The sequence below is a fragment of the Cataglyphis hispanica genome, chromosome 6 (genome assembly GCF_021464435.1).
Source record: "Cataglyphis hispanica isolate Lineage 1 chromosome 6, ULB_Chis1_1.0, whole genome shotgun sequence".
In the NCBI taxonomy this organism is placed as follows: domain Eukaryota; kingdom Metazoa; phylum Arthropoda; class Insecta; order Hymenoptera; family Formicidae; genus Cataglyphis; species Cataglyphis hispanica.
In genome coordinates, this window is record NC_065959.1 from 7,191,230 (window position 1) to 7,218,745 (window position 27,516).

The 27,516-nt window shown below is 37.4% G+C and overlaps 1 protein-coding gene across 9 annotated transcripts in view; it reads left to right on the forward strand.

Moving 5' to 3' along the window:
• LOC126850245 (potassium/sodium hyperpolarization-activated cyclic nucleotide-gated channel 2) overlaps window positions 1-27,516 on the forward strand; it is a 119,926-nt gene that overhangs the window by 25,577 nt on the left and 66,833 nt on the right. For 8 of the 9 annotated variants that reach the window (XM_050593050.1, XM_050593051.1, XM_050593053.1 and 5 more), the window contains one exon: window positions 1,958-2,041. In XM_050593050.1, the coding sequence (XP_050449007.1) occupies window positions 1,958-2,041 (84 nt within the window). Of the gene's footprint in view, window positions 1-1,957; window positions 2,042-10,207; window positions 10,773-27,516 lie in introns of those variants that run through there. The other variant, XM_050593043.1, reaches the window with a different exon arrangement.

The following is a 27,516-nucleotide window of genomic DNA, read 5'->3' on the forward strand; positions in this document are numbered from 1 at the left end:
GACCGGCTGAAAGGAAATCAGGGAAGTGCTCGATACGTTGCGGAAGGTCAAGCGCACCAGACAATGACAAGCACTTGGAGTTTCACGTATAGGCACGTCGAGCACGTGTGTGGGAGAGACGAAAGGGTGATGAAGGGGGAGGAGGCGGACGAAGGCTTCGGGGATGGATATACCGTGTGTGTTGCAAGAGCGGTGCTGTATCACCACGGTGTATCCTGTAGGTCACACCGGCGTTTCGTATCGACCGACAGCGTGTGTATGTTACCTGCCAGCGTTGCCACCGACAGCCGAAATATTGCAGCGATCGAGCCGCGCGGAATCTTGGCCACGATACCTTTCTCGGCGTGAACGCGTGGGCGGATCTTTCATGAATGACGTTAGGGATGTTAGGCAATTTTGGAGTGACTCCTGATACTATTGACTCTCGCAATTTTGCGTAATATTATTTAACACCCTCCCTGTAAATGTGAGTCTCATCACATTGTGGAAATTGCCATTTGCGAAAACTCATCAGTATATACAACAATTGCGGCGGAGTGGCCTTTAAGAACGAAAGAATTCTGTCGATATTGATTAATTTAAATCATTCTCAACGTAATTGTTCTCATTCTAGAAACAGAATGCAAGTTATTGGATAATTCATTGAAGTTTATGGACATTTCGGAGAGATTGGCTTCCAATGTCCATTAAATTGCGAATCTATTTAACGTGTGCTTTTAATCCACATAAATTATTTCGTGTTTTTTTATAACGTAAGTATTCAAACATTTAACATGTTAAATTTTCTGTTCTGAATCCTAAAAATCTTATTCGGTTACCTGAACATCGCGTCGAAAAATTAAAAATGTTTTCGAATACGATTTTATGAAAATCGCGCACTTGATAAAGAATCGCGATTTCATTTTTTGCTACGTAAAGAACCTTCTTTCAAACGATACGAATCGTTCATAGCGTCTCATTCTCTCGGATTCAGACAAGAGAGAATAAAATATTTAAAGGACGTTACGTCATTGTGATCCCTTGTACCCGCTCCTGCACTCGAGCGAGAATAACGCGGGATTTAATTTCACTACCAGCCAATCTATTTTATCTCCGACGTTTGTTTAGAACACACGTGTGCTATTTCACTGAATTGAGGCTGGACTTATGTAATCTCTCTGCGTTACATCAAATGTGTGATAATGGACGTGCACTTTCGGTAAAAATGCATATTATTGCGAGGAAACAAAAGAATGGTTTTGCTTAAAAAGACTCCTCAATCGAATCAAGAGCTTTTCTCAACAAAAATATCAACGCTTTATATTTAAACAAGATTTTTTCATTAACCAAAAATATTATTGATTAAAAAGTTTGTATTCAATCTCTTTATTTCGATTAGCTTGAATAATTTTAAAAATTAATTATCGAATTATCGATTTAATAGAGTATTAAAAATAAAATAATATTTACAATATTGCTTTAAATGCAATTATATGAATTCCATTTTTTGTTCGCAATCGTGTACAGTTCATTTAATCGCTCGTCGCGCAGTAATCCTGAATTCTTTACAACTAATTTACTCGCCGATGAATTTTTGTATTCGTACACATGTATATTTGTATCTTCCTTTTACCCTCTCTCCTCTTTTTATCTCTAGCTCTCACGCTCTAGTGTTTCCTGGTATGATGCATGAAACCACGTATTTTAAATTCGCATACTTACATGTCGGAATACAACATCAAAGTTTCGTTGCCGGCTCGGATATTATTTATTCGAGAGCGTACGCTTATTCCGATGTTGCACTCTTGTTTCTATTCCGGCCATTATTATAGCGCAAGTCATTTATGGTTAAGAGTTGCAACGACAGAGAGCCAAAAGCGACAGCAAAAATCATCACGAGTCTCTACAAAGTATGCAGTAGGTACGAAAAATTGAAATTATAATTCTAATTTTTCTCTTTATTTTTTTTCCTACACAGTTGCCACGGAATCGAGAACCGGCATGTCGCGAAGCACGAAAAACGTCCATCGCAGAAGCTCGAGACATCCTGGCCGTTTTCCTTGTAAGTTCATTTTCAATTTTGTGTGATTGTGCGAATCTATATCTATATCTCCGGGAGTTTTCGATCGTGCGATTCTGACCCCGGAAATATACGTAGAAACGAATGTGCTATTTCCTAGGCTTCGTTTCACCGGTTAGTACAATCATACGTAACTTGCTTTATCGATATCTCGCCTTTTATTTTGTCGATTGCGTAAGAATGTGAACCGTATATCCGATTTTTCTCTAATTTCCCTTTCCCGCGGTTTCGCTCAAACCACATTAATTCGAATAATTGAAATCATTGGTTTGAAATAAAATAACAACAAATTTTCAATAAATGAAATTAATGGCTATTACAAAATCGTGAAAGGATATTCACATTCGATAGTGTTATAAAGACATTAAAATAATTATTAATTAAAAATTTTAATTTAATTAAAAATACATATATCATACATTTGTCCAAAATTCTTAATTATTTTGTTCGGTTAATTTATCAAAAATATTGCAAATAGAGGTATGCAAAATTTTTTTGTTTGTAACATTACATTTAGGTTCTTGTATTTTAAAAAAATTCGTACTCATTTAGATAATAGTAACCAGATATTTAGATTTAAATTCTTAAGATTGTAGTTCAATCAGAATAAAATTGCTCGGCCGTTAAATCATAATGCGATTTGTAAATTTTTCAACAAGAGATAAAGACTCCAGATTTTTAATGATGATTTTAAGGACAATAGCAGATTTTCTTTTGCGTATATGAGAATCGTTGGGGCATTCATCCGCGTAGAGTTGACGTCAATGTTGCAATAAGAACCTCATTATTTTAACAGATAAAAAGCAGGGGGACACTTAGGAATTGATCCGAGCTGACAAAGCTACCGTAACTTATGACTTGATATCCTCCTTGCACAACTTTGCGTTGGCGCCATTTTTACGATCAATAATCTCCCGCCTTTCGGTACGGCTAGATGGCACGTTCTACCCAGGCATGATCTTGTTCTAAAACTTGCTACATGTACCGTGTGATAGCGCCACATCGAGCTTTCTAACTTTAGGAGAGAGAGAGAAAAACATTTGTAATTAATTAATAATTATAAATAATTATAAATTAATTTTTTATTTAATATAATATTATTGATATTTCACTAATAATTAAAAGATTTATTCGGCGTTAAAGTCAGTTAAATATATAATAGAATACGCGTAATGAAATAAAAAATATTAAGCAAAATACACAAAATATAAATTAAATGTGATAAGACCGAATGCAACGAAATAAATATATAAACTCGTACATATAAACATTACACGTAAACATTATGTAATTTAATAATTATTTTTCATCATTTTTTTGAGAATAATAATGCTAAAATACTTTTTAAAGAGAATTAAAATAATAAAGAAATAATGAACAAAAAATAAACTTAATTTCATATACATATTGCAATCTCATGCAACAATGTGTTTATCTCTACACTATGCAATATAAGTTTTTATAAACGGCAGTTAATAAATAAGTTTCGATTAGATCCTGCCATTCGGCGAGATAATTTACACCTCAATAACCGATACTTTATTTTATGTTATTGCGGTTATTGTCATCGTAATAAATTCTTGTGTATTGCCCGGAGCTGATACGTATATTGTACAAAGCGATGAATATTCGTTCGCAAAGCGCGTGATGTAATTGTGAGGAATTATCTTAATACTGTGCAAATTTCTGGAAAATTAAAAAACGACGTATTTCACATGCTTATCAAAACAATCAAGATATGAAACATAAAAGAATTAATAATTATCATATGATATTAAAGGCATATCTATGTTCATTAATTCAACAGAAGAATTATTAGCATTAAATTAACATGAGAAAATAATTTGCTTTACTGTTGTACTATTTCTTCAGAATTTCTCCTTATGTGAAAAAAATGAAGTTACATGATTTATTACATTAACATAATTTGCAGAAATTTTTGATTATGTAAAATTGTTGAATATGGAAGACATCTGCTCGCTATTAATTTCGACAGCAACCTGTTTATTTTACGCGAATTAAAAAATGCGAATAATAGGTATTGCGTTTTTGCATTGCAACGAAAAGGTAATGAAAGATGGTCAGGAATGAAATAATAAAAAACGGTCAAAGGGCCATTTGGCCCACGTGGTCGTGTGGGAGACTTCATTACCATGATTCGCGTAATTATTTTATTTTAGCGTCGAGTTCAACCTGAAGACACTTCGTTTTCACAAATGTCACGTTTTTGCGAATGTCACGAATTCCTCTCTACCCCGCAGTTTTCTTTAGCGGCCCTTTAATTTCATGTTTTACACGTCGCTGCATATACATGAGCAATTAACGACGAACGATTGCGATGCGCGATTAAATTATGTTTTGTTTGAGCATCCTCTCTCTCGCTCTCTCTTTCACCCACCCTCCCACCATCATGTTTAATTACACGCGCTTTTCGAACACGACCGATAACGTCCATCGGCTATGTTGGCGAACAAGAAGTAAGTCAAGGATCAATCCGCGCCGGATGAATTTCGGTAGTCCTCGAGTTATCGTGGGCGCGTCCGACCTTAACACTGATTGGTCGATATCCCGAAATAGCCGTCGGCAGGATCTGATAATGTAGCCACATATACAGGGTGTCTCGGGAGAATCTTTGATCAGCTTGGAATTAATTTTTGACGTGAACATCGAGATGCCGATAATCCCGAATGTCGAGCGATTGAAGATGAAGAGCTTTCCATGAACTTTACTCTTGAGATGCATCAGTTAAACAATCTTCTTTTTCACTTAAATATAATCAAACTTTACTTTATCCGAATTTTAGTACAAAATTAATTAGCTAGACATTTAATGGCAGTATGAAAAAGTTGCAACAAATAATATTTGTGCTAAAAAAAAAAAATATGCTTAAGAATAAGATTTGTCAAAGATTTTACTATCTCAAAGTTGTGAAATCTAATTTTAAATGTACGCTGAGAAAAATTCTAGGAATGTTCTCTGCGGAAATGTAAATTCGATTTGTTTGTTATTTTACACTTTACATAAAGATCCGTACAAAAATAACTTTTTAACATTTTTTGCGCACTGATCTAAAAAAATTCTGGTTTTTATTATCTTAACATGAGAACTGCGCTAAAAAATTCTAGTTTATTAAAAACCCTCCATTAACTGTCGCACGATGTATAATATTTCGCTCCTCGGCTTTCTTTCGTAGGCGAAATTCAAATACTGACGTCATCAGATATATACTCGGCCAAATTTACTCGTAGCGAACAATTCGAGCGTCGAATTAAAACACATTTAAGAGAATTCCGATCTATTCAGAATATGTGCGAAACACTACTGAAACATTTATGCCACTTTTCCGAATAGGAAATATTACTAAGATAATACTTGAATAATTTAGACTCAGCTCAAATTTCTAAGTAACCTACAATTCGCGCTATTTTTACGGGAAGAAAAAAAATCAGTTGCAGGTGATCTCCGATGACGATGATATCGCGACGCGCTGTCGAGTCTCGGCGACAATACGTCTAGCAAACCTGCGCCGGAATCGGAAAAATATCGTGTCGATGAAAATTCACGTGCGTAATTTTCCGACATTTCTCAGGATCGTACGAGACTCCCTCATCATCGAGGGCGAAAATGCGCGATAAATTCAGGCACGGATGTCGGATGCACATAGACGTCTCATTAGAATTGCACCCACACAATAGAAATGGTGAAGCCGCTTTTATGCACGCAAATCGATTGTCGGCAGATTGTATCGGAATTGCTCGGACGTTTACTTCGCACGCAAACGTACGCCTCGCCTGTGAGGAGATTCTCTTTTCTTGCTTCGGAAAATACGCAAAAACGTCGTTGATATATGATTATAGAACGGATTAGTAATTTAATGAAATATATTCGTACACACAATCATTAATGACATATTAGATAATGTGGATAAAAAGATTAATAATTGATAATCACTGTTCTTTATATATATATTGAGAAACCTAATACGATAATTGTCAGATATTCATAATTAATAAATGTTTTTTTTTTTTTTAATTAAAAACAACCAATTATATCAATGTTTTGATGGAAATATTTCTATCAAGATCAAGATCGATATATTTTAATGTTTTGTGTACAATAAATAACTTTTTCGATTATTTACTCTTCGCGTGAAACTTTAAGTACACGCCAATTTTAAGTACATGCAAAGCAGCAATTGCAGTAAGATGACGTTGACAATATCGCCCGGTGTACAAAACATGGTCATATATTCGATAGAGAAACATAAACAAAACCTGCAATCAAAAGCTAATCAATCACATGCGAGAAATACGTTTAATAATAATCCGCGTGTTGCGTAAGATCGATTTAAATTCTCGATAACGACAATGACATTATCGACAGCGGACAGCAGCCTGTTTTCATCCTCCCATTCAATAAGGATGCGCATGTCGCGGTTTATTTTTGCGACGGCCATTTTTTTCTTCCTCGTCCGTAAATGGACACAAAGGGCTATATATAATAAAGATCGTGTAGAGAGAGAGAGAGAGAGAGAGAGAGAGAGAACGTGGATGCGCGCGACGAGGGAGTCGGTGGCGTCGAGCAAGGGTTGAACGGGGACGGAGTTTGCGCGGTGATGCGACCATTCGATAATGAAGGGAAGCGCGGGGGAGAGCTACGAGCTCGCGACGAGCGTGTGTATACCTTCGTGTGTATACATCAGGGGATTCGTGAAAGGTTAGCGGGAGGAAAACGCGTGTACGGTGGACCAGGACGTCCTTCTGTGAGCAGGACACGATGGTATTGGTCTTGGAAAGGTCCAGGATTCGGGAGTGATCAATTCGTACAATACAAACACGGTTTCTCCGAGCTCGGTCTGCGAATCGGTGAGCCAGCGAAAGAATCATAAGAATATCTCGGTAAGCGAGAGAACTGCAGAAAGGATTGTGAGAGAGCCTTAGTATCGTCGTCGAGGAGATTGTGAGGATCTCGAGCTTTTATCGTGCACGGAGAGGGTCTCAGAGGTATAAAAGCTAATCGTACCGTCCGCTTTTGAAGCATCCCTAAGCACGAGAATGATAGAAGAGCAACGTTTTACCCAAGAGTTTTGCGATTGTACGATAATATGAGTACGACGATAGATAGCGGATGCTAAATGTACCAGGAAACGAGTTTACTCCTACCGTTCGTCAGCAGGGGATCACGATAATTTTACGGATGCTAGTATCACTCGTAAGACGAGTATAATGGTCTGCATGTAAATCTACACGTCGAACGGGGAGTCGCAAAGAGAGTCAAGGATATGCGGACGACGCGGGCAAGGTAATGCGGATGAACGACAGTGTCCTCTACTGAAGCTGCGCGGCGGTATCTCTGCTGTAACATGAGATGGAGGACTTGTGAGAGGTGCGGCGAGATCGGATTTCGCCGTTCGATCGTTCAGCTCTACGTCGTTCGGTCAAGGAGACACTCGGGATTGACGTTAGCGTTGACGATTCCGAGGTCGGACGCGTCATCGATCCGGAAGAGGAGGCTGACCGATCGTCGGTACCGACAGACTGGCGGCCACCCCGGAACACCGGGGGGTGTAGGGCGTCGCGATCGATTCGCGAGGGAGCACGACCTTTGAGAGTCACGTGCGCCGTACCGACCGAAAGTCGATGATACGAGCGGCCGCCGTATACGTGAGGGATTCGAGGCTTAAAGAAAATCCACATCGGGATATTCCGCGAAGCGAAGGAAGTGGAAAGAGGCGCTCCGTCCTTGATTCGCGCGGCGATGCCCAGGGGTTGCATCTATTTCCAACCGTCCGAGAATAATCCCGGGTCTCATTCGCTCCCGCGGTTTCTCGAGTCGCGGTGCCGGTACCACCCTGTAGAACGCGCGAGTACCCGTCGACGGGGTATCCAGGATCGCGAAGGGCCTAGCTATATATCGCGCTAGTGGCTGGTACTACCGAATGCACATGATGTGTTCAGAGGGCTGTTCGGAGGGATGGCGGCGGCTCGATACCGTCAGTCAATGACGCTGGCGTTCTAATTTTATCGCGATGTAACATCGCGCGCTGATAGCGATCGCACTGGCGAAGACTCGCGTTTTCCGCTCGATTCGTCGTCGCTCATGCCGGCCGATCGATACATCGCCCGACGTAGAAAATCCCGCCCCCCGAAACACGTTGCGTCAGCGACGACCACTCGGCGTAATAAGGCCAGTTTATACGTCCATACAAAGCGCGCGACATATGGCACACCGGGTATACTGTCTGTAGACTACGGCGACGACACATCGCCCACGCAAGCAGAATCCTTTTCGCTCTAGATCGAGCTTCTCGATTTTATGCTAATTGAGCGGGACGGATCGAGTGCGCGGGCGAGATATAGAGGATTTCAATCGACTCCCGAGCGGACTTTTCTACGAAAGAGGTATTTTGTATTCAGACCGAGATCTCGGGCGATAGAGAGTGGATAGAGACGTGACGTATGCAACCGAGACTTTAATGCACGCAATTACAAAGTATTAGCATTGATCGCTATCGCGAGAGCCGCAAGAAGTTTTGCACGAGATTATTATGTATTATTTTAATTTGCCAGTTGAAAAACTTTCCTTCTCACCTTCTACTTATTGTAGTGCTAGCAAAGAAAGTAATGTCGGAAGAAAGAAAAATTAAAAGGAAAAAAGAAATCTGACGGTGATGTGATCGATCGAAAATAACAAAAAATAGCATCGATAATCGTTCATTTCTAGAATTGTAATAAAGATTATAAATGAATATAAATGCGCTTTATCCAAGAACAAGCATCTTGCACGCGAAAATCCGAGGGCGATACAATCATTGACGAGTATATCAAGAAACACGATATCGACAGCCATTCATTTTTGCAACATTTTTTAAACGAGGAAAGTAAAATCGCGCGAACGATACGAGTCTCTCTAAAGAAGATGAAAAATCGATAATCGAGAGGAGATACAACGAAATACACTTTCGGGATAAAAAAAAGAGATCCGATATCGGATTGCTCTCGAAAGCGAGAGTTATCCGAGGGTATCCTGCGCGAAAACACGAACGACTTCGAGATCATCTACGCGCCGTTCGCCAAATCCTTACAAGCCCGACAAGAGTACGAGTCTCTCGTGTTCGATGCGCATGTCCAGTGCCTTGACTACCGGGACGCCTATATCTTCATCGGCGTCGCGAAGCACTCGGGAAAGCGACACACATATCAAAGTTTTGCCGCGTGTTCACGATAAAGTCGCCGCGCGCGCTTCGGCCGAAGATACCGCTACGAGAGAGATCGGGGAATCGAGTGTATACGAAAATAAGAAAAATCAAAGCTGAAAAGTGCGCGAGAAGAAAAATTGAAAGAGCCATCTTCGCGCGAGGAAATGAAAGAAATTTACGCGCGCATATAACGACGATAGGAAATGGAGAACGCTTGAAAATCGTGGCCGCTTTTTTTATTAAAATATAAAGGAAAAATCGGCTGTGCTGCGCTATTTAATCACAGAGCTTAATGCACGCGCAAACGCGCTTCGTCGAATTTTTATTATTGCTCGAAATCGGCTGTGCTGTTACTTGATCAGAGCTTAACACACTTAGGGTGTTACCGTTTAGTGTTCGTTCGTGGTAGTCGTCGCTCGTTTCGGGACTCCAATTGAGGGGAGAAAAAAAGAAAAGAGAAGATCACAAAGAGCGCGCGACACCTCGATATTTTTGCTACGTTTTATGTAATCGCCTGTTTACGGCGACCGTCCGTCGCGAATAGCATCGAATCAATTAATCGGCTCCGCGAGATTGGACTGCAATTAGCGATCTCGCCTCCCGTCCTCCTCCCCCGTCCGAACATCGACTGCCGTTGTGCCGAATCGGCCGAAATACCGACGCCTGCTTTCGCAAATTTACGCGCTCGCTCGCCCAACTTTGTCCCATAAATTGTCGAGCAACGAAACTCGCGTTCCTGCCACTACATTGCGGGATCGATCGTCGTACACCAGAGACGAACAATCTCTCGTCGCCGCGATCGATTGCCTGTTTATCTCCAGGCTCCGCGGAGGAGAGAGCATCGTCGTGAGAAAACAACTCTAAATCTCGCTCGCGAGATTGAGGAAGCTTCAACGAGATCGAGACTGTATTCGTTTCTCGATAGTAATCGGTTCATCCACTTGCATGCGCAAGTGAAACGAATACATAAATTCGTAAGAATGTGTCTAGAACATGTAGAATGTCTTTGCTTATTGGTACGGCAGGAGCTCGCAGAAAATAGTACGATGTAAGAGATGGAGGCTCAATATTCCTCGGTGATATTAACGCAATCATTGTTCACGCTCAAAGTTATTTCGTCGATAATCTGCCATTGACATACACGCCGCTCGCAGACACAATTCGATCATGTCGTTTCGTCATATCCTGCGAAAGTGCATCCAGAAAACGCGTCGTTTGATTATTCACGCGCTCAAGAGATGAATCGATGGATTGGATGATAATCGAGATTGTTATTGCGGATCGTGGCGAAAGCGGAATATCGCGCGCGCTTAAGCGATGTCGAAGCTGATTCGACGCTTTTGGACTTCTTCTACGGGTTGATCGTGCGGGCGGACTCGAAGAAACTGGAGTCAATCAAGGGCGAACCTTCTGCACAGCCATGACCAAGTACGGCTTCGCCAGGCTAGCTCTATGGCGGCCGAGGCGTTCCGTGACTTCCCAACCGCCAAACAACCAGGAAAACAACCCTCTAATGTATGCCATTATTGTACTCTGCACTCTGATATGTATACAGGGTGGATCGGAGATTGCGCGCTTTCCTTTCCGATTATATAACGATACTTTAGATATGAGATTTGTGTATCTCAGTAAAAATTTAAAAGAACGTTATTAAATTATTTAAAAAAATAATACATAGATAAAAATTTATTTTATAATATTATTGATATTATTTTGATATATTGATAATATTTTTATATTACTTTTTTAGTGAATCTCCAACAGAGGTTCAAGTAGAGAAAAAAAAATTTAATTAATTTTAAACATATTTGAATTTAATGGAACTATATAATATAATTCAAAGCGCGCTAAATATAAAAAAAAATTTCAAAAGAAGATTATAAAGTTGAATATGTGCTAATGAAATTTGCGCATCGTGAGAAAGCGCGCGACTTTTGGTGTATCGTGTATATGTATCTTTTTAAGCAAATAAACAACATTATTTCGCTCTGATATGCTGCGTGCGCTTTGGATGTTGCCGTCGCTGGACTCGCTCGGAAGATCTCAAACAACGAGATCAAATGTCCACGATAATATGTGCTGCGTTCATACAATATCCAAGAGATCCTCTCACTTTTATATTAGTCGTATTTAATAAATGTATCGATGTGTACACACTTCCACCACCAGGTTGTAATTCCCTTTGGTACGCTTCACTTGGCTTGCTCACAGATTTATCCACATTTTTTTTTGTTTTTTTTTGTTTTGTTTTCGTCGTGTCTTCCTTTAGTACATTTTTATCCGTCCCGCCAACCATCACATCAGCGCTTCTAGCTTTATGTGTGCTCGGCGTTGAAAAAAAAGGCGAGCTTGAAAGCTCATGCGAGAAGCCGCGTTGCCGTGAACATATATAATGTAAAATACACATTAATTACACTCGTCGTAATATACGAGAATTTCTCCTTTAATTTTTCCGTGTAAAAAACGAGCTTTAATATTTATCAAAGAAAAACCTATCCTCCCTCATTGCAAAAAATAAAATCGATCTACACACAATGAAATTATTACGCCCCAATTTTCCCAATGTTGTTCATGCTCGATTTCACCGATGTTAGTTAACTTTAACCCTAATTAAACTTTCCGCTTGTCTTCTCCTACTTTTAAGAAAGAATGAAAAGTCAATGAAACCAACAATAAGATTTAATTGACATTGATAAACTTAGCTTTTACCCGATAATGTCAGAATTGCAACAGTTTTCATAAAATGAAAGAGACCAATATAAAATAATTTATAATTTCAAAATTATATCATAGTATTTAGCTATTATTTATTTTTGTAGCATACAAATATCTCTTTCTCTTCTAAGCTAAAGAGACATTCAGTACATTTATGCTAGAAAATTAATTAGTTTAGTACCATAAACAAATCAGTTCATACGTCACATTTTACGTGACCTCCCGTGTTGACCGCATGTTCTTTTTAAAACAGTAACGAGCAATGTGCTAAAATAACGCAATAAATCGCGGCGAAATTTATGGGAGTGCATTATTTTTAGTCCAGACAAATGAACGATAGTATATGCGATTCGATTGTCAGAAAGCCACATCGATTACATGACTCGCGGATATTCGTTTTACGTCGAGATAAATATTGCTTGTCAATATGATATCTGATTAGTAAATCGTGACGGCAGTTCTGCACATGTGATCAATTTTGTCGTTATTCTTACAATGAAAGGACAAAAAATAGTGTTACAGGATATTGGAAACAAGTAAATCTAATTGCGAATTGCACCGATAGTTTCTGTGCAAACGGTTATTGATATCATAAATTCTGCATAACTCATACATATTAGTAAAAAAAATTAAATAATTTGTAGCATAAATCTCGCGCGATAAAATTATTCAGATTATATTAAAGTCGTTAAACGCCGATAATCGTCAAATTCCGATAAAATATGGACAAAGTAACATTGATGTAAGCCAATATAATTGCCGATATATAAATCCAAAATAATCCGCGAGGCCAAATAGCAGAATTCCGAAAGCTCGCTCAAATCAAACATTACGGATTCAACACACAATCTCTCATCAGTTGTTCTCCAATCTATGTATGCCACGCCAGTGGGATCGACCGGCGGTAAAAATAAAAGATCGATCAAGAAAATTGCACCATCGAAAGAGAACTCGGTGCAGTCCAAGAAATGAGTCGCGAGCACAAAATTGCAAGCTCTGATATAAATCAATAAATATTTATATGTACCACGCGTCGCGCGCGCGCGAGAGAGAGAGAGAGAGAGAGAGAGAGAGAGAGAGAGAGGAATGATATTATAAACGCCGTTCGCGAAGTTACCCAAGAAAGTGCATGATTAATAGATGAACAATTAATATCAGTAGGCCATCTTGCGATGGTGTTGGTGCACCGGTTGGTGCGCAGCTGCAGTGTATCCGGAGTAGATATTTCGGGAGTACGGAAGAAGATCGCCGAAGCCAAACAGAGAGACGGCAAAATAAGGAACGCGATTGAATCGAGCACCTCATTCGATTTGTCTCACGATCATTTCGTCCTCCGAACTGCCCTCAATATATTTTCCGTCGGCGAATAAAGGTCGCGGAGCTATCGTTCTCTTTTGTGTAAAATATACTTGCTCGGAAGTTGAAAGCAGAGCATGCCCGAAGTAATCAGCGACCGATCGATTATCGAGGGTCTCTCTCTCTCTCTCTCTCTCTCTCTCTCTCTCTCTCTCTCTCTCTCTCTCTCTCTCTCTCTCTCTCTCTCCGCTTCTCTTAATAAACTGACTTCCTTATTCTAAACTATATATGAAGTTTTGATCGAGTTTTGATCGTGATGTAATAATCAAGATTAAAATATTGATGTGCTATTAGAATGTTAATGCGCAACGTACATTATGCACAGAGGACAAAGAAATGCGTTCGCGGCCAGATATCGACTTACACAATTGCATTACATCAATTACAAGTTTTTGCTGAACTCGTAAATTACATCTAGCGACCGCACTTCTTTATTCCAGACTGCTACGTAAAGTTTCGATTGGAGTGACGTAAGATAGTCGAGGTCGAAACGTTGAATTTGTTCACACACAAACTTGAGGTGTATCTAAGATGATTTTTTTATTCAAATGAGGCAGTTAAGCAAATTTATTACATTGAAAAGATTCTAATTAAGATTTTTATTTCTCCCTAAACATAATTAAGTTAAATAAAAAAAACATGTTTGATTATATTATTAAAATGTTATAATCTATGCAAAAAATTATCGGAATATATTTATAAAATATATTTTTATTTTATTAATTTTTTTAAATATTTATTTTATACTTTTTGTAAAATAAATTTTTTCGTGGAAAAATATACGTATATTATATGTAATTAATTATTAATAATATTACTAATAACATTCGCAAAGTAAATTTGTTGAAGTATAAATATATTTTAATGATAATGAATATACGCCATAGACATACATATTACAAATTAGTATGTAAAATTAATTATTACAAATTGCAATTAATTTTACCATATAATTAAAAAATATTCTTATTTTATTAAAATTTTCATTCTCGTTATATATATTATTCAAATAAAAAATTACATCCACAATTATCTTTACACGAAATATATTACGTAGTATTGACATAGCGTTACGTAGCATAGTTAAAGTTGAAGTGTCGATTCGCTCATACACATTAAACCGCATTTACATTATTTAATCATGATAGAAGCAAGTGCATTTACGGTTCAACTTGCGTCAGAATAATCTTACGTCGCTAAAGTAGAGACAGAAAATACTATATATTTATGTATCTCACCGCAGTGTTACATGACAGTTGCGGGAAGTAAAAAAAAATATGCTAAAAAATTGTGCAAATCGTCAAAGCAATGGTATCGATATATTCAATAAAACGAATATCGATCGTTGTGTCAAGCAATGTAAAAAAAAATATGTAGTAAAAATTTTTTAAAGTTTAAAGTCTATTCAAGGACTTTAAATATTTCGCGGAACTCGAATCGTCTCAGAGTATAAAACAATAGGCAGAAAAGGGATCCCGAAATTATCGTAAAGAATCGACTTCATTCGAAAGAAGAGCCGGTTAAAAAAATGTGTATTGTACATTCGCATCAAGTTCAATGCACACAGCGGCGATTGTATAAATTTCCTTTAATGGATAGAGAAAACGCGAGCTTGTGAAAGCAGGATGAACGAAAATATGCGGGACGCGTTCCAAAATTTCGACCTCTCGTGCGAATTATGGTAACGCGTGGGGACGCAGCAGAGTCACAACGACGCCTGCCCGATCTGTCCGTACTTTTTTGTCAGTTTCGTGTGTTTCGCTGGTTCGCGATCGTGTCACGCTTTTGCCGTATTGATCCTTTACTCCGCATTCCACGGCTCTTCTCTCTCTCTCTCTCTCTCTCTCTCTCTCTCTCTCTCTCTCTTTCCCTTCCTCTCCCACGCAAGCAACTCTGCACCTACTCGCACAGCTCTCGCCCACGATGGATTTTGTGTGCACATAGATGTATCGAAAACCCTCCTTCCCATCCACCCGCCTTAACCGTATAATGGCATCATGGCCTAACAATAAATGTCGGTCTAATCCTGCACATGTACTACGGTTTTAGCGCGTAATCGTCCAAATGTTCGCCGACAACGACATCGACATACAAAACGTCTCGGTTAACGGGTATTTTGCCCCATATACTCGCCTATATTTAATATACCTAATGCTAAATGTAGGAAAAGATTTTCTATGAAATGCAATGCGCTATATAAATGACAGTTTCAGAATTGTGAATACAGAAAGAGTAAAGAGAATTTAGCATATAAATAAACCAGACAATTTTTTGAAAGCTATATTTGAGAATCATAACTAATCTTCCTGAATCGAATAAGAAAATATATATTTTTGTCAGTTTGAAACTCATGAATAAAGCAATTCCAAGAATCGAACGATCGGACTAAGAATTAAACAGTAACGTTGAACGTGTGACATGGAACTTTATCTCCATCTCATTGTCAGATGGAGCAGAAACAAAAAATACAGAACAATTTTCACATTGTAATATCTTTAAAACCTGATTGTTATACATACAATGGATAGAAATCGATTTTTGATTCAAGAAGATTATATATTCGCAAATTTTATCATATATTAAAATACATTTTTATAAAATCGAGAAGAAAAATGATGCGTCTAACTAGATTTTCTTTAAAAGAAGGTCGAGCGAGAATTTATCAAAGAATCTGTAATCGCAAAAAAACACGTGATACCAGGACCCTGTGCAATATGCGATGATCGATATCGCGTTATTTGACATCTTTTTCGCCCGAAGGGAAATCTGACATTTTACGCGAAAGCGTGCTGTATACGTCACGTATGTTTTATCGCACGCGACGCGACCGCTTTGTCGTCGAACGCGTTTATTTTAAAAATCAAAGTATCGATATTGGAAAAAGGTACGATACTTTTTCGATAGAGGAAAATATTCATTGAAACACAGAGAGAGCTATCTTTAGCAATCCTCTAATTTGTTCAGCTGAATCATATAGTTATATAGTATAAAGAAGACAAATAAATTTAAATTGTGCGCTAAAATACCTGTCTAATTTTTTCGCACAAAATGATTTCAAGCTTTCAAGGTTTAGAAATAGATTAAGTTCAAAAATAGAACGGATAAATAGTATTTTCGAACTACCTGGTAAACAAATAGCGGCAGAGAATGATATTTCGAAAATGTAACAGAATCACAATTCATTCTTTGTTATTTCCCGGAATATTTAAGATTGCTTCCATGCTGACATAAATCACTTTCATATGACTGGATATATGTTTAAATGTGACGCGTAGCAAGCGCCAGTAATATGTTATCATTATATAAATTTAATAAATAAATTATGCGCTATCAAAATAATACAATCAGAGAATTGCATATATGCTAGTTGCATAACGTTGGTAAAGGCATTTTTTTCATTCAACCGGAGTTATTGTCGATATTATAGTATGCTGAAGAATATAAAAGTCAATTTCAGTCAGTTATAGTTCATATTACTTTATACAGCACCCTGCTGACGGATTCAAACATGTTAGATTGACGTATCTCAATCGAGATAAATAGCAAATTGATATTTTAATATCGTATTCAATTAATTTGATCGTATACTTAAAAATTCGAAAATATTTTTTAATAATTCTAGAAAGATTATTTTTTTCGTCAATACATAGAAAAAAGAGTCTTTAATGAAGAAATCTTTGAATTTTATAGTGGTGACATAATTATAACTGCATGATATGCATGTAGTTAAATTTGAATATTATTGTATGAACCAAAATTACTTATACATACTACACAAAAATTAAGCAACATTTAATCAAATGTCTAGTCAAAATAAAATGAGTCAATGTAAGTAATGTTGGAATATATATATAGGTATAATTTCAAGAATTACTAAAAAATTATGGAAAGAAAATATAAACTTGATAAAAAATCAAATATTTCCTTAAAAAAAATCATCTATTTCCAAAAAAATGATTTAAACAAAAAATAAAAACTAAAAAACTAAAAAATCAAAATTGTAACATAGTAATATCATCAATCAATAAATATCACAAGGAGTCTGATTTAATTTTTTGCCAGGTAATCAATATCGTTTATCGTCGCGAAAATCCGATTAAACGTCGCTTCGTCGACGTCTATCGAAAATTGCATTAGAAGATTACTTACAGCGCATCTTGAGATCGATCCTAAACAGATTCGGCGACATAACGCAATAATTAGGCGCGGCGTCCGAAATTAACGCGCGATATCATTAGCACGCGTCATTACATCATCGCGCGATACCATTTGTCATTGTAGCGTTAACAGTTATGGCATAAGGGATGCGTGTACGGTCACCACGTAGACATACCGGTCATGGCCGCAAAAGCGTGGGCATGAATGCAGGCTTGAACACGTGCAGGCAATACTTAAGTGTGCATAGTCTGCAGAGAAGGTAGTAGTATCGACGATTTTAAAGCGAAAAAGGAATCCTTCTTCGTGTGGCGGCCATAACCGTCGTTCGCATCAATGTTCCCAGCAGAGAGTATGACCTGTGAGCGTGAGTTCCGTCGCGCCTAATATATGACCTTACCCTTGAGAGAACGCGATTAATATCGCGGGTCACGTAAGATTCGAAGCACGAAAGGGTGAAAGTGGTGGCGATTCACGTAATGGACTTAAAATACTGTATTTCAAAACAGTAGTAGTGTATTTTTGTAAACGCACACGCTGTTTCGCTGATTGATGGTGAACATGTTTTAGAAAAGATTATTCTTTTTTTGGAAAACACGTAGGCGAGAGTCAAGATGAATTACTACACACACACACACACATACATGCACACATATATGCACACGCGTACATAAAATCAATAAAAATTTATATGTAATATAATAATTGTATATTTTTTTAATATCTTCTTAAGCGGTTTAAATTTAATAATTAGCAAAATTAATAATTTTACGTGGAATATGTAGCGTTATCGAATATTATAATGCGAAATGATAAAAATCGTGAAAGACGTAGAAAGTTGAAATTATAATATCAATTAATTAATAATTCAAACAGCAATATACATACTTTGATAAGAATTTTATACAAAAGAATATCAAAAATTATTTAATAAATCTATTTAGTTACATTCTCGATATTTCTATTTTTTTTTTAATTTCTCGAAAAGATTTATTACTCACATTTTTGTTCAAAATTTATTAAGTGTTAAGGAAAAATTAATGAGATACATTTTCAATGCCAAAGAGGCTCGAAGAGAAATATCATAATACGATGCCAATTGGCTGGTTTGGAGAAATGGAAGATAGCTGTACATGTCCAGCCGAAAACCGCGAATCCGGTAATGTCTAATCGAAAAAGAGAGTTATGAAAAAGGTACGATTGTATACGATCCACTGACCTAAATCGCGCCTCACCGTCGCCACCGTCGTCGTCATCGTAGTCGTGCGGGTATTCAGGTGAATGGGCCGGCACATCCAGATTCGCAGTATCAGGGGGAGAGAGGAGCCTAATCGATAACCTACTAGATTTTATAGGCCTGTGCACAACGTATATCAAACGCTATAATTTCACAGAGGATGATCGAGCCGCAAGCCCAATGGTCGGATGCACATGTCTATGCAGTGGACACATTCGTGGGAGATTCGTGTAACGCGCATCATATATTAATTTCTCGAACTCGCCGCAATTCCAGTGTGTAACATCGTCGTAGGCTTAAACGTACACCGAGATGTCGGATTCCTTGCGTAGGATCGATATAAATTCTTCCGGTAGAAATTATTTCTCGGAATTATTTTCGCGCGCGTGATTATGCGTATAGGGGAATGGTCATGTATAATGCACACTGGATATAATCTTCTATCATCGTCTACACACCTACGCACACATACAAATTTTATATAATTTCAAACTTGCATTTACACAGCATAAAATTGCATCGTACTATCATTGTTCTCTAGATAGTGATTTTATCGCGGGAGAGTTCACAGTTGATTGATATGATTGCGACACAAATGGATTGAGAAAATCTAATCCTATATATAATATATATAAACATTTAATAATTATGAGATTTAATCAATAACAATTAATAAAAGAATTTAACTAAAATAAAAGACTGAAATAAAACTAAAAGACAAAAACATAACAATATTTTTATGATTTTATCGGATTTAATATTATTTAATTTTTCGTGTCAATTTAGAATAGTGTGGCAAATCGCTTTCCAATAATTTTCTCTAGTTCCCAATAATTATGAAGGTTTTAATCTAGTTACGAGAACATAGGATCGATCTCGGAGCTCTAATTCAATTTATTCTCGCGTTGATCGTTAAAGCGATATCGATAGTATCGAAATTCGCGGTGTAAAGTCTCGGATAACAGTTTCCTCTGCAGCCTTCGGAAGATATATCGCCAAAAGCATTAATATCTTTTTTACGGGACAAGAAGTCTCCGGAGGGTTTCCTGTATATTTTACAGCTGGATTTCCACGGCAAAACCTCGACATTATATCATAAAAGCATGCGAAGCATCCTGCTTTCATTTCACTTTTATTACAGTCGCCCTCTGACATCATCATATTATATTAAGTTTACAGATAATCCTTACTAATTATTTTATATATACCTCATCAAGAACAAAAAGACTATAAATCATTTAAACGAAAAGCAATGTGACAGATGTTTACAATTAAATTAATTCAATTTTAAATGTTGCTCTAATCGTTTCACTAAAAATTGAATTAATATTTTCAAAACCACAAATTCATCGAATACTCGTAATATTTTGCTACTCGGGAGGACAATTAATTTTAGACAGCAATATTTCTTCTACATCCAATGACAATTTTTCTTATAAAAAATAAACGATTAGTTGACAACTAAGATTGCTACAAATTTATTCTGGCTATGAATCTATTTTGATACACTTTTTTATATATGTATAGGGGAAAATGGATTTATATCTTATATAATTTTCAATTTCCATATATATATTGTTGATAGGACGGTAAGGCAGAGAGCTTCTCTGTTATGCAGAGAGCTTCTCTGTTATACCACCTGCTAATAGATGCCTGAAACGGTTTGCCGTAATACCTATCTACGGTTGAGACTCGTCGATCGATGATATGCGCGTGGAGAGATTTATGAGTTAAGGAAAGATCGACAAAATAAATACGCGAGCGTATTTACTATTTTTTTCAGCAGCGATCCTATATACAGCTGTAACGATAATTCATATGACTTGCTAATATAAAAATTTGTGCGTCTTACGATACGTTGTCGACGGATTATTATTGGCGCGATGGCATCGAGCACATGATGCTCAAATTATTTATGGGGCCGTTTGATCCTGATTAACCAGTAGATAAAACGCATCTTTAAGCAAATTGAGTCCAACCGAATAAGATTGCATCGAAACCAACCATTTAAATTAATTGTTTTAATTGTACAGAAAGTCGTGTCTAAAATATGGAAGTAAATATTAACGTCAGATCTCGAAAGTTCTTGGAAATCAGAAACATATATCATACATGCGTCAAAACATTTCGCGAAAATATCATTGATTCAACGATTGCAGTTAATTGATGTGTTTGGAATGACGTGATGTTTTGTTTGACGCTTCTATACAGCATCTCAAGACTACATAATTTTCCTTTATTACATGATAAAGTTGAAATAAACTTTTTCCTTTATAAATAAAATTTAATTTATATATGTGACAAGTTTTTTAATTTTATATTATTATGTTTTTTTTTCCAATTAAATTAAATTTTTGTTCGAGCCAAGTCTAATTAAAATTAATTGAAGCAAACAAAGAGCAATAGAGACTTTTTTAAATATATATATTTACATTCTTAAAGTTTAATTTATTAAATATCTATAATGTTAAAGAAACAAATTTTTAAATGTTAAAAAAAATCTATTAATGCATCAACTCATTGACAGAACTGTCTTTACTTTCAAGTAATGCTCATCATTCAGAAAACATCTTATCGACATGAGACACCTTGTATGATAATTCCCCCAATAATATCAATGATTATTCGTATGATCTGTTTAAATCAACACAAATTGTTTGTCTTTCGCTTGTTTATTATCATTATGATCGGAAATATGTCAAAGTGGGATAATAATTTATTGTTTGTATTCACAGCGGACATACTAATTACAATCCATTCCGCTATTTTACAGTTCAATCACCCGTTATAATTAGAATATATCGTTATCCAATATCGCGGAAGCATTATAGTCGAATTATCATTATCGATCCGCAAAAGTTGAATATTTCGCTGCGATTGCAATCTTCGACGACCTGCACCGTCTGCAAATGCAAGGCGAGCAATATGTAAATAAGAATTTTTGATATTTTGAGAGATGCTTCGTTCTTCTTTGTGCCCGACGAACGTGTTTGCTCGCAGCGAGAGAGAGAATCGTTGTGTGCAAGATTTTCAAATGTTTTCGAAAAAGCATTTGGTATCGACTAGTCGAATGCCGTTGACATATTTGTCTACGCGCAAGGAATGCATCTGCGCGTGAAATTCTACTTCCTTATTTCGCTTGCCGTTCTTTCGTTCGCGACTTAAGCAAGATAGATGAAGGATATTCGTTCCTTTCGTAGCAAACAAGCGCAATTTAGCAATGAACCGTTGAATAATGGGCATTTTTTTCTTGAGAGGCAGGTGCAATCCTAACTGTGTCGATTTAGCATGTCGAATTAACCGGGGCAACGCGCGAGACATGTTACCGGATTAATTACATTTTAATGTTATTTACGAATTTTGTGGTGTCAAAGAATCTCTGAGAGAGTATCGACGAGCTGTCAAATCTGTTCCATGCCGTTACTACATTATATTGGTCGAATGTTTCGAATTTACTCGCCCCCGATATTTTTCGCAATATACATATACGTGCGCGTGATGCCCACGCACACGCATGCGCGCATATGAGAAAGTGCATAATGACGCTGTAACGGGTTCAATAATCAATTATTCATACACGAATTAGCCAGAGTCTGGGATTTTATTTACGACTTATATATGCACATGTACATTAAGCGAGGCGCGAGGCACGCCATTTATACGCTCTATTATTATTAAAAAAATTGTTAAAACGCGATGGCTTGGTGCACGAAATATAACTGAATATAATGCATTTGTAATGTTGTATATACGGTAAGACCTGCATTGAATCGTAGAGATTCTGAAAACATATCGAATGCGCCCACATTAAAACGATGATGTAAAATGCGAATCGATAATTTGTTCAGGTCGATAGCATGCGCGGAGTAACGATAATTTTCCTTGGAAAATCCTTCGCGCAACTCCAATTTCACGATCGCCCTTGGAAATTCGCATTTTCATATTTCACGATGACGGATGATTTCATCGGCGCCGTATCTCACCGCGAGACGTTTCCGCAAATCGGCGGCCCGTGACCTGCTCCTCCACCGACTACTGATACACCGCGACAGATATTGATTGAGAAAAATAATACAGATTTCGGGTTACGATTACACTATAAAATTTCTGAAAAATCTTTATTGGCAGAATCCGTTATTCATCGGGAATATCTGTACTGAGATAAAGATACAGCTATAAAGTCTCTCGCAATTTATTTTATTTTCAAGACGCGATCTCTTTCTGTCTATATACATTTTCAATTTATTTTTTTATATAATCTTTAATCTCTGTATATATATTCTGTATATATATTGTATATATATTCGATATTTGCTCATTTCGCCGCAACGAGTTTCGATATAAAGAAAAAGCATCCTCTGTTCGTTTTTTAGCATCGTACTTCTATTTATTATGAAATTTATATCATACATATATTTGTATAAATATATTCAAGAAAATGTATCTCCCTATATAATATTTCCATGAAGATTAAATCATGCTCAGAATAAATATTATAGAAAATACTGACAAAGAAAAAAAAGTTTAAAGAGCAAGTTTGATAATTCAATATCTACAATAATGAAAGAAAATCGTATTCTAAACAAAAAATGCATGCTTCGAAGGTAATTAGCCAGAAGGAAATGTTTTTATTTCTTTTCATCCATTAATCTCTCTCTCTCTATTTCTCCTGCTCTTTCCCATTTACGTTGTGCCCCTGCGCCCTGCACCTTGCCACCTCCTCTCTCTCTCTCTCTCTCTCCTACTCTTGTCTCGGCGCGATTCGAATGTCGGCCGTCCTATGAAGCATATAGAGTAGAGCGAGAGAGAGATAGAGAACGTGAAGGCCCCGGTGGCGCGACGGAGGAGCTATTCGAGCTGTGCACTTAGTCAGGCCAGCACAGTTCGGTTAGTCGGGCTGCAGTCGAAGCACAGCTGGTGCAAGTCAGAGCCGCACCAAGTGGTTGGTTCGACGATCGCCTGCCTCTCGTCATTCAGCACGTGCGCGCCACTAAGCCACACGCGTATCCTGCTGACGTTGCCGGGGGTTGCCGGTCCGGCTTCCGGTACTGATCATCACTTTGGCCGGGACATCCCGCGAGAACGCGTCGCGGCAACCGAGTCGAAGGTTGCGGTCGCAAGAGGAAAGCGACGAGAGAGCACCAACGACGACAGAAAGAGAGAGAGAGAGAGAGAGAGAGAGAGAAAGAGAAACAAAGAGAGCATGTCTGTTTAGTCGTTTCGCAGGAGCCGGCCAAGTCGGTCGATCGCTCTCGACTCATTGGCTCCGATCAGCTGTTCGCCGCCGCTCGTCGCTCCGGCCAGTCTGACAATCGACCGCCGACACGTGCGCGCGACGCGGATCAGCCGGCGATGCGGATGTACCTGCATATATTACCGCTGACGTGCAAGCATCAGTTTTCACGAGAGCAAAAGACGGTTTTTAAGGTCGATACGACGATCAGCGCGATCACCAAGACTGTCCATTTCCATTCGAGTTAACGGAAACGCGCGTGCGAATCTTTAATATCTACATATCAACTACATATCGCACGCGTGTAAAGACACGCGACTAACGTCCGGCTATTCGTCGCGTTATCATACAGCTCGGTCATTCTCCCTACTCGAATTATCACGAGTTTTGTGCGCGTCTATTGATGTCGTGACGTTGAAGAGGAAAGAGGGAACCGGGCGAGGATTTTTCGGAGCGATGAATCGCGCTGTCATTATGAAGCTCGTGCCTATACCAATGTGACCCTCGGACCAATCGTCAGTTTTCATCGACGGAAATTCTTATCGTTTCGAATACGCGATTATTCAGTGAAAAGTTGCGCGTTTCTTCGCATCGATTGAGTGCGGAACTTATGAAAAATTGTTCGATCTGCATCTCGCAGTGGCACTGACCGAGCCGGAAGAAGAAAAAGCGTGAGCTCGTTTTTTTGACGACGTGCGTTAGATCAATCTACGATTAGTACAGTAAGTAATGCCATAAGTAATGCCTCGCATTCGCGTCGCGTCGCGTTCGTCGAAGTCAGGTTCGACGATGACCGATGAGCGGATACAGCCGAGAATAAATCTCATTTCAACTAAGTGTCTGCTAAATCCTAAACGATACGATAAAACATACGTTCTTTTTTTCTCTTATCGATTGATCTGATAAAATAATCATGTTTTGTAATATTTTTTCGATTTTCGAAGGACAAAAAGCCTTTATATAAAGTGACTACGCGACTTATTCCCCAACATTCAGGATTTTCCAATTTCCTAGAAATTTTCTATCGGATCTCTAAAGTTTGTGTGTGGCTTTTCTTAGCTTTGATACGGACAGAATCAAATGCAAGAATTTTCTAACCAATCTTGCTTTAAAATAAATTTCTTGAGAGTTTAAATAGAAATTTTTTTTTGAAATATATATCAAAACACATTGTATTCAAAATATATTTCATTATTCAGAATGATGTTGACGTCAAAAAAATTGTTAGCAAAATTATAAGTACAATTTATAATTTATATTACATTTCATAAGTAATGATTGAGCAGGTCACTTTTACTGTTGATATGTATATTACGGGTGAAATCTCTATTGGAAGAATGTCAGGAATGATGGAGATATTTCCAGTTGTTCCTGACTGTTCCTAAAATCATAGAAATGTTTTCGAATGTTGTCATATGTCCATAGTAAATCTTTTACGCAAAAACTAAGATATTCTCAGCACTTTAAAACAGCAGTGGCGCTCGATAATCTGCGTACCGTAGGCATTTTAACGCTTTATCGTGGCTGTTTTACGATGACTGAAGATTGCTCAGCTGTACTTCTCATCTCTCTTGTACGTTATCATACGGTCGTTTTGGCACGCGTACTTAAACATGCATACGAATTGTCGTCCCGAATTGTCACCGTTTTTCGTTGAACATAACGGTTAATCGGATCTTTGTTTTTGCCTCACGAGCGCTGTGGCAAAATATTTGTTGCCGCCTATGCGGCGTCTATCTGACCTTCTCCTCGTTCTTCCCGGACGAATTTAATACAGCTGATGTTTTGTACGTCCTGTGCGGCTGGAAGTACGATACGTTCCGTCTCACATCCGTTCACGCAATCGTTAGTAAATGGAGCAATGTAAGAGCACTGGTTGATTCGCGGATTCGTGTCAGGATCAAACCATACAGTAGAAGGATATGAGAAATATCGTTTAAAAAATCTCCGTTCGTTTCACTTTTACGATAATACAAGATTATGTTGCCTCTGTATCGGTAAGTTTATAATCAATGAAAAAATCTTTAGGAACAATGACGCCTTAGAAAACATGTTTCAAATTCGTAATTTTTAATTTTAATATTCTCTGAAAATTGTTTGCTCTCTTAAATGTCAAACGAATCAAATAGGATTTAAAAATCAAAATCTATCTCTTTATTATTATTTTTCACTTTTGGCGCAGCTTCAACGAGTGAAAGAAAGAATGAATGATAAATGCTTCTAAATTCCTCTCGGATTCACACGATAAACATTTCCCAGACTTAATCCGTATTGCAAATATTGATTCTATCGTGCCGGTGCAGCTCGGGCTGTGATGCAAGCAGTGGATTAAATCGTTAAGAACGATAAGATAACGCACTTTAAGGAGATTAACGCACTATTGTGTGATATATTCGCGTGCAATGTATGGTTTCAAAAATTAGTCAATTACGTTTTTATTGTTTTTCTTATTTAATGGCCACATTTTTTACGATTGTTATAGTGTAATTCATTAATTAATATTGTTTACACTCAATCCCTACGTATAAGTAATTACTTTTTAATTATGTTTAATTACATTTAATTATATTTAAATATATAATCGACTTTATCTCAAATATTTGTTCCTAGAAAATGATAAGCATAACAATAAGAAAATAGATATGATAAGTATAACGATAATAAAGTAGGTAGCAAGAAAACTAGTATGTAATAGATATCGCGATCATGCTAATAAGATACAATGATGACAAAATGCAGAAAAATAATACATTTTGAAAATGCAGAATCTTACTATTATATATGACAACACGCAAAAAGTAGAATGCTAACATTATCGCATAAATTTCTATCGTAACTAAATCTAAGACAGTTAATTATGGCCCAGTGATAATCAAGAAGCTATAGCTCTGTTTTGTGTATTTCGCTTTGTAAAAGCCGCTGCTTGATTAAAATAAGAGAAGAAGGCTCCGCGCTAAAAGCGGCTTATACAGTTTTCAGACATTCGCTTTTAATTAGCGTTGTGACATTGGGACCGACACGTCTCCGGATATATTCAAGTGTATCTTCATCATCGTGCGCGTATGTATGTACAGCAGCACGTGTCCTTTTCGGTAACCAGGGCCGAGAAATAGTAGAAGGCTTCATCGACGCGGAATTTGAATGAGAGACACAGGTGTGACGCGAATATCTCGGGATTTAATCGATGAAAGTGGATTGGCGGCTATATACCTATGCACACTTTATTTCACGATTGAAAGAATCGCGGAAACTTTACAATCCAATTTTAACGTTTTGCTGAAAGCGTCTCGTACAAACCTGAAATCGTAACAGTTTCACTTTTTTTCCGCTTTATAAAAATAAATATCCCTTTGGTATATTTCTCGCGATTTTTGTATCGTAAAAACGAAATATTTCTGCGAACTTCGAAGATATTGTTAAAATGAGCATTCACAAATTTTCCTGATAAAAATAAAATAATTATTCAATCAAAAGAACTGAGCACTGGTTGTTAGTAAAATAAAAGAAAATAAATTTAGAGAATTAAGACTTATGTTAGTGTAGGAATTACATACATTGACAGT